General features: G+C 42.6%; 1 protein-coding gene across 2 annotated transcripts; it reads left to right on the top strand.

The window, feature by feature from the left end:
* Positions 1 to 7,131: 7,131 nt before the first annotated feature.
* On the top strand, positions 7,132 to 8,580 carry LOC149253549 (putative F-box/LRR-repeat protein 8). Of its 2 annotated transcripts, XM_089459956.1 has the most exons (2): positions 7,132 to 7,685; positions 7,932 to 8,580. In XM_089459956.1, exons 1-2 carry the CDS (start codon positions 7,518 to 7,520, stop codon positions 8,229 to 8,231), a joined length of 468 nt encoding a protein of 155 aa, XP_089316082.1. In that variant the 5' UTR covers positions 7,132 to 7,517; the 3' UTR covers positions 8,232 to 8,580. The 2 variants fall into 2 exon arrangements, with proteins under 2 accessions (XP_089316082.1, XP_089316081.1); XM_089459955.1 differs by having other exon boundaries at positions 7,139 to 8,580.
* The last annotated feature ends 444 nt before the right edge of the window (positions 8,581 to 9,024 follow it).

Raw genomic sequence — 9,024 nt, 5'->3', positions numbered from 1 at the left:
AGAAGGTAAGCCTGACCTGTGCCTCCCATGCAATTGGTTTCGAGGGTGGCGGAGTCGACGTTCTACAGTCTGATCATAAAAATTGCAAGTATTGTCTTCCGTTTGCATGAATTGTCGTCGAAGTGTATGTAAGGTTTTCTACAGGAGGTGGTTTTTAAGGCTCATCTGTAGATAGTCTTCGCGAATTGTGTGCGTGGCAGAGGCGTAATTCTATGCTCTGTCCCAAAAGGCTAGTTTTTGAATACGCACCCGCCACCTCCAGCTAACGTAGCGGGTTTTCACCATGCCGGGTGGATTCATCAGAAAGGAACCGACCGACTCAAAGAAACTAAGGGAGAACCCTGAGGTGGTAGAGTTGTTCACTCGCGTGCAATGGATGTCGTTCTGCGACAAATTGCAAGGATATGATGATGAGGTGGCAGAGGAGTTCTTGCGAGCTCTGAAGCCAAAATCAAAAACGCTGGCCACCGTCAATTTCAGGGGTTTGAGTCTCAGACTCACCCCACAGTTCATCAGCCGAGTCACTGAGCTCCCAATGGGGGTACCGTGGGACAAGGAGGAGAGGAAATTAGGCCAAAAGGCTAAAAAGGAGTTCTTCCCACCCGAGGAGCAATTCTCAGAGGATAAGAACGGGGTTCGCAGAACTAGCTTACTGCCACTTTGGAGCGAAGTCAGCCTCCAAATTATGAAATACATCACATGCGAAGGACGGTTTAGCATTGTGTATGGGTACCATTTCCGGCTACTCATAGAATTAAGGCATCAGATGGACCTACCTGCAGAAAACAAACCAAGTATTCCCTACTTTCTACTGCAGTCTATGACAGAATGTGCCACTAAGTTAAAAGAAGGCACGCCAGACCAGGTAGCCCACCATGGGCTCATTAAGCTCCTCGTGGAGGATGCACTTCACACATACAAAGTCCCTCTCTCGTGGGAAGCCTTCCGAAATCTGACTAAGGATGGCGATATAAAAATGTTGACCGAAGAGCTTGGTTCCTCCAACAGCGAGGAGAAGGAGTCAGTACCCACAGAGAAGAAAGAAAAAGGCCAAAGACCCACGGCCAAAGCACCGAAGAAAGAGCAAAAGGAGAAACAAGAGAAAAAGGTTGCCAAAGAGAAGGATGACACACCCATGTTGACGCCCAGAGAGAAAAGGTTACAAAGTAGGGTGGACAAGACTGAGCAGGTCCACGTCAGTAAAGGCACCTCGACAGCAGCCTCGACCAAGTCAAAAAGCAAAACACACTCAGCAAAACAAACTAAAACGGTGCCACCTGTTTCTACAGGAAAACCAAAACCGGCTTCTACAGGAAGCCAGAAATCAGCTGATAAAGGGCCTTCTACAGGAAGCCCTGAGAAAGGGAAACCCAAGGAAAAGAGAGCCGACATTCTTGCAAGGGAGGCAACAGCCGTGCTGGCCGCCCTCAGTACACCTCCTAAGCCAAAGGAAAAGAGAAAGAGGGAGGCCCCTCTATATTTTAGGGCTAGGAGAAGTGTGAGAATCAAAACGGGCAAGCCACAGCCTCCATCCAGCAGCCCAATTACTATAGAGGATGCCCCTACTTCGCCCAGGGAGAGGTCCCCCTCAAAGATATCAGTCACCTATGAGAGGGGGAGCCTGAAGACAACCACGTGGAAAGAAAGAATGGACAGGTTGGCTTCAGAAGCCCGGCTACAGGATGCTGAGGCCGCTCTACAGGAAACCTTAACCCGGCTCAAGGAGACAGAGAGGATGGAGGGAGAAGCACCCTCATCACCACCGAGGGAAGACGAAGTAGAGCCACCAAGAGAAGAAAAGAAAGAGCATATTCCGGAGCCTAGTCCTCAGCCAAGTCTGAGCTCATATTATAACTTCTTAGAAGCTGGAAAAATTATACCACAGAAATTCACTGTGCCACTTTTCTTTGCATTAGAGGAAGAGAGAGTACGAACCCACACGTGGATGAAAATAGCCAAATCAAAAGGTGTGGCAGACATAGGCCCCTTGGAGGAGCAACTCAAGGAGGCAAGAAAGGAATTAGCTATGGCTAAACACGTGGCAAATTGCCAGCGGGTGTTCCTACAGGAAGAGAACGAAAAACTTAGACTGCAGCTACAGGAGCTGAGGAGAGGAACGGGCACATCCTCAGGGGACATCACAATAGAACAATAAGGTAGAGAAGGACTGCAAGTCAGTCTTGGGGAGCCAACCTCGCATCTACAGGAAACAGAACTGCAAGCACAAATTGAGATACAAGCTCTCAAACAACAGTTGCAGCAGAAAGAGGCACAATTGGCCTGCATGGCCAGTTGGGCCATGGATGCTATATAATGCAGACAGCCGGTCAAATCCTATGGCCTGTACCTGAAAGACCAGTGGCTGCAGTTTCAAATCAATGCCTTGGCGCAAAGGGGTATCTCCCAACTCCAAGACCCGCAGCAATTCACAGAATTATGCAATACCAGTTCCTCAGAGGATAAGGCCAAACTATCGGAGTTTTACCTCCATAATTTGGCCCTTCCTAATGTGACTTCATGGGATCCAAACACAGTCTTAGGGGATATGCAGTTGATGGCATTTGCCTCATGGTTGAACCATGAAGACAAGAGAGCAGCAGAAGTCAAGGAGGTCATGAACCGAGAGCTGCATGAGCCACTACTAATTAGAGCAGAACCAGGGGATCCAACTGCATTAATATCGGCACACCAACACTTATCCACCAACCCTCAAGCTTTATTGAAATATATGGATCAGCAGGCCCAGGCCATAGCGCATTTCGAGGATATGGAGAGACTGTTAGGGGACAACTGTACTCAAGCTTGCACCCGCCGATGGAACACATTGGCCCACAGTCTAAAAATCAGGGAATATCACACTCCAACTCGAATGAGGGAAGCTCTAATACGGGTACCCCTCTGTAAGAAATCCATGCAGAACCTCCAGGCCAGCTGGATTGGCCTCAAGCTAAGCCCACCTCTGCTGTTAGGATTGATGGAAGGCAGCACAGAGAAAGATGAGCATGAATAGTGGGAAGAGGTGGAAAGAAAGGCTGGGTTCCATGTCAGTAAGGAGGACACTACTGCAGAAGCCTGGGATGTGAGGGTGGCAATAAAGGCAATGAAGGACGAGGAGCTGGATTAGTTGCTCAAGGATGAGCAATCATTTCAGCTGGGGGGTGATGATGAGCCCCAAATTTGGTAACATTTTGGGCTCATTTGGCCTGACTACCCTTGCTCAACCCTTCATTTTTCATAACTTATGCATCATTTTTTAGTATATTTATGTCATTTGTACGAATGAGGGCAGTCACTATTCCTAGGTGGCTAACACGTGCTTATTTCAGGTTTTTTGACATTTAATGGAGCAAAACCACGCAGATGAGGGCTAGGAGACAGCCAAGATGGGTTTGAGATTTTGTAGGAAGGTTGTCCACAACATTGAATGGCCTTCCTCGTGATCTTCACCCCCAACTCCGAGCTCCAACAGTCACCACCACCAAGTTAGAAGGCAACCAAACGGATTTTGAGGAAGCAACAAATCACTCTTAGTTTGGTCAGCCAAGCCCCACTGATTTAGGAGGCCAGCTTGGGGCCTCAAGATGTATAAATGATAGGGCTTTAGCCTTCGAAGAGGACTTTTGAAACCTTGTTGCATATTCTGAACTACGAGCTGATAGCTCTGTTTTGCTCTTTTGTAAGCCATTAGTGGCATGTTATTTGACTTATGATTGTTATCTTTTAATGAAAAGCATGCATATTTGAGTTCAGTTCTGAGTTCTTAAAGGAGCCATAGCTCTCGGGGTTGGGCCCAACCTGAGAGCCTAAGGCCTCCTTCCTTTGTATTGTTATCTTTCTTTCAGCATTGTATTTCTTTTCCTTTACATGCATTTGGAAACGCAGTTTGCTGAGTTGAATTTCTTGGTGTGGTTAAGTAGGTTAGTTTTATGAACAGAGTTGCTTCAGTAGTTTAGAATAGAGTAAGGAGATTGGAGTTAATAAGAGTTCCAAAAAGGGTTGATTACACACTCACTTTCACCTCTGTTTAGGGACTGGAATTGCAGACAGTGCCACCCACCAAAAACATTGTTTTACATGTTCATGCAATCTTTGATGCAGTATTTTCGTTTGTAGAGGTGTCCATGCGCTCAGATCTTGTGGAATGATTCTCTGCTTCAATACCATGCATGATTTTCCTTAGAAATAACGTTGTTGTTCTTTGGTTTTATTAAAACAGTTAGAATAGGTTGATGAAATATTCGGTTATGTGCAGGACGTGGATGATTTGTTTCGTTTACACTGTGCAGTATTACTCCCTCACTCCCTTATCCTTCTAAGCCGTGCCTAGGCCATCTACTCATCTCCCAGTTAGACCACTTGCCTCCCAACTCTTCTATTACCCACGTTATTCTACCTTTTCGGCCTTCCATTCCCTCTACCCTCCTTTAGACCAACCAGCTTTGCACACCCCCTCTTCATCTCATCTCTCTGTCCCTAAGTCATTACAAACCCCCCTCCTACCTCCCTATCCATCCATGCAACCTCTTCCACTCATCCATCACCCAAAAATCCGATTGTAGAACATCCTGTAGGAATTACTGAACTTCCTGTAGAAATCCTGAACATCTTGTAGAACCCCTGCAGACTTCCTGTAGAAACTCATAAACACAGTTGCTAGGCATCTAAACTTTGTGAACTTCCTGAAAGGATGTTAGGGATTCCTTAGACCCTCTCTGAGCCTTCCTGACCTCTTCCAAGCATTCCTCCCCTTGATCTATCCCTGCACAGTCAAGACCCAGTTAGAAGCACGCGCATAATTATTCCAACAACTTGAACAAAAATACAAAAATATGTTTTCTTCAGATCAAAGTAGTCTAGACACATGCATCTCACCTTCCTAGAAGTAATGGCATCTCTTTCAGTAGTTTGCATTCCCACCTTTGCATCAGTAGGACTAGCTGGTAGAATTAGGGTTTGCTAGGGTTTGTGATTCTTGTTGGCTTTCAGTTCCTTCCTACAGTAGGTTAATTTCCTTTGAGATAGCTTTCGTTCATCGGTTAAAAAGCTTCTTCTGAGAGCTCATAGAAGTTGGCTTGAGCCCTAGCGGACTTGTGCCAGCTGACCAAGTGACAGCTGCGACAAGAGCTAGTACTTGTGCATACAGCACCGTCGCTTCCAAGTTTGTTACGAACTACCGGGTTGATAAAATTAGAGAAGGAAGCTCCAGGAGTTGTAGCATTATTGCTACAATACTAGAGCCCACCAGCAGCCCGACAGCAGCAAGCTGCCAAGCAGGGCAGCGCGAAAGGCAGAGGTGGAGGCTAGGTCACGGGCGCTCGGCTCTCCAGACCTCCAAAATATTTTGCTTTTAATCCAAATCTCCATGTTTATTACTCATTACAAGGAATTCTCCCAATCAGATTTCACGACAAATATGAGGAAAGTTCAATTCCCCTGCTTGCTACAATAATATTTAATTGGTTTCTTCAACGTTGCATGATCAAAATTTTTGTGGAGGGGGAGGCATGATGAAAATGGCAGCAGATAAAGCCATACACTTCAAAATTGGTTTAGGAACAGGTACAAATACTAAAGCAGAATTAATTGCATCATGAGTTCTTATGTTCCTAGCCTCATGAAAGAACATAAAAAGTATCAAAATTTTGGGGGATTCCAAATGTGTGATCCACTGGTTGGTCGGAAAAGCACAATTAGAAGTTCTCAACCTTGTCACATGGAAGAGGAAAATTGAAGAGAAGAAAAAAGATTTCCAGGTAATAAAATGTAATTATTGATAGCTTATCCAAAAAAAATCTCAAAATGGAACGTGGTTTTATATATTATGAAGAATTCATATTTACAGGGAATAAAATGTAATTCTTGATAGCTTATCCAAAAAACCTCTCAAAATGGAACCTGGTTTTATATATTATGAAAAATTCAGTCGAACAACCTTACAAAATGCTCGCTTAATTCCCCTAGACTCATGGAAATATATTTTCAGATACAACTTTGCAGTTCGTATCTCTACTCTCTTAATCCAACTAATGGAGAAAGTTTTTAACGATATGAGATCCAATGTTACATTATTGTTTTTTGTTTTATCCATTTCCAGTCAATTTCATTCAATATGTATTCATATCATGGGACAGTTCATAAGTCTTCTGAGATTTTTTTCCTTTCTAGCATTAAAAGCACTGAATTTATCAAACAACATAAAAGTCTAAATCCACTGCCACAAACCAGAGATTTTGTAAACTTGGAATTTCAACCTTTGTAAGTTTGAACTGTACTTCTTTTATTCTTATTGAATAAGAAAAAATTATCAATTTTACAATGGAAAAAAAATAAAAAAATATAGATTATGAAGTTAATGTGTTATTCCTAAGAATTGAATTTAAATTTAAAAAGTAATAATCATTTCTCTTAATTACTTACCATAAATTTAATTAATTTAAAGATTATATTATTTAAAATTATTAAAAATTTGAAGTTAATTTTTTCAAAGGTGGGAAAACCTACTCAATGGTCAAGCAATGGTGAGGAGAGATGGTTGTTAAGCGAGTAGTGATGACTGACTCATCACCATTATTCAAGGAAAACCACTTACTTGGTGATTTGTAGGGAGCAAGACTCATCACCGCTATTCAAGGAAAACCACGCCACTTAGTGGTATGTAGGAGCAGATTTTCACTCTTGCGAGATGTCTCTAGGTTTGGGGCAGAGTTTCACTCTTGCCAGATGCCTCTAGGTTTGGGGCAGAGTTTCACTAGTGCCAGATACCTTTGGGTCTTGGGGCAGACTTTCACTAGTGCCAGATACCTTTGGGTCTTGGGCTGTTAACATGTTTCCTTATATCCAAAGAAGACTCTGCCAGATACCTTTGGGTCTTGGGCTGTTAACATGTTTCCTTATATCCAAAAAACACTAGCTCTTAGCGAAACAAAAGCAGTGTTAAGACAGAACTTGTTTTAAAATATACTCGAGACTCAAAATTCTAAATTTTAAGTTAATTATTAATACATTTTAACAATTATTATATTAAAAAAATTAATAAAAGACCAAATATTTATAGAAAAGAGACAAATCCAGCTGTGGTTAGTGGTTGGGATGAACTGGGACAACCACTTTCACACAAACCATCCAAATTCATGGAACGAGTTTAGAACTCCGTTGGAATAAACCGGGACAACCACTTTCAGACAAACCATCCAAATTCATGGAACGAGCTTAGAGCTTTTATGTTGCGAACCCATTACCTTCTCAAAACGAATCACAGGCTTCCTCTTGACCTTTACTCTTTAAGTACGATACATTTACACTGACGGCACATCAAAATTCGCCTTTGCTTTGACCCACCAGAGATACATTTCCTCTGGAGTCTTGGACTTTGGAATCGATTTGCAAGAGTCACGGCAACCTTGGCTTTGCGAGAGTCACGGCAACATCCAAATTTGATTTTGCTTTGGCTTTGACCCCCTAGAGATACATCGATTTGCAACAGTGCACCCGTGTTGTTGTAACGAAACAAAACAGCAATGGCTAGCAGCATGGAGATTGCAACGACTGACAGAGGACTATTGTCTCACATCTTAATGCGTCTATCGGGGCCACAGGATATGTTCTCAGCATCCATGGTGTGCACAGCCTGGTACGACGTGCTTGCGCCGGCAGCCCAGACGCTCACGATCAGTTCACGAGTACGAGTACGCCTCCCTTCTCTCCTTTCCCGCTTCAATCACGTTAAGCGCTTGGATCTTTCTCGGTGCAATGATCAATTGCAGGACGAAGATCTCCAGATGGCCTCTGAATCCCTTAAAAATCTAGTTTTCTTATCATTAGGGAATCTTGATCAACCACAGGAATGCATTACAAATCTAGGGTTTGTGGGTTTTGTGAATAATTGTACTAAGCTCGAGCATGTTGCCTTGATTTCCATATCCAATTTGCAGGATTCAGGTATTGAGGCCATGACTAGGGTTTGTAGCAGGCTTAATACTATCAATCTCGTGAATTGTAGGAGTTTGTCTGATGGTGCCCTGAAGAGCCTTAAAAACTGTGAGAATATCCAAGAATTAGGTTTAAAGGGTCAATTTAGATTCACTCCTCCTGGTTTGGTAAAAATAGGTGAGAGTTGTCCGACGCTTCTGAGGCTGTCACTCGAGCTTGAGCCTTCCGTCGACATTACCCAAGCGCTCCAGTCTCTGGCCATCTACTGCCGCAACCTGCAGGAATTGTCTTTGAAGTTCTGACGTGGGGAATTGAAGAAGTCATGAACGTTATAATTTTTAGTTTGGTCACAGCTTCTTTATCATGTAATTGGATTCAGTTTATGGCTTTACTTCTATTTTGGTAATTATTTGCATCTGATATAGCAGCAGGTAAGTAGTTGTGAAGGGGTATATTCAGAGACCGAAAACCATCATGGAACATTTTACTGTTTACATCTGGAATGGATGGCATCTCCTTTGGTTCTATATCAATTCCATGCATTTGATATAGCAGCATAGATGTAAGATGTGCAGGGCACAATAATTGTTTCAATTATTTTAACACGCCAATACTTTATGTAATGCATAATGCATATTTGTAGACTTTTTAGCTGGATTAGTCCCCGTTTTATAATTATGCTTGTTCCCATATTTTCGAAGTACGATATTAGATTGCACACATTATATTGAACTCTTGCCTTTTGCAACATTGCTGTGCTAATTATGTCTTCTATATGGTTGTTTATTTATCGCTGCTTTTCTTACATTATCACGTATGACTTCATTTTAGTGCAATTTATAACGTCAAGTCCTGAATTACGACAGTTATCTGCAGACTGCCCCTAGGGAAACCACTTTGTACCTTCACATTGTTTATGTTGATTGGTAGCCTGGAATAATTTGTTTATATTTGATGGATAGCCTAGAATAAATCTCCTTCCAGGCATGCATTCAACAAAAAAATATGCGAGACACAGGCTTTTTGTTGCTGGGGAAATTAGAATCATTTGATATATAACATTTTGATTGTTTCTGAAAAGTAACTTGAGAATTC

Source organism: Pinus tabuliformis, chromosome 7 (assembly GCF_031772625.1).
Source record: "Pinus tabuliformis cultivar Carrire ecotype Pingquan chromosome 7, CPIR1, whole genome shotgun sequence".
NCBI lineage: Eukaryota > Viridiplantae > Streptophyta > Pinopsida > Pinales > Pinaceae > Pinus > Pinus tabuliformis.
This window is presented reverse-complemented; position numbering and strand designations above follow the sequence as displayed.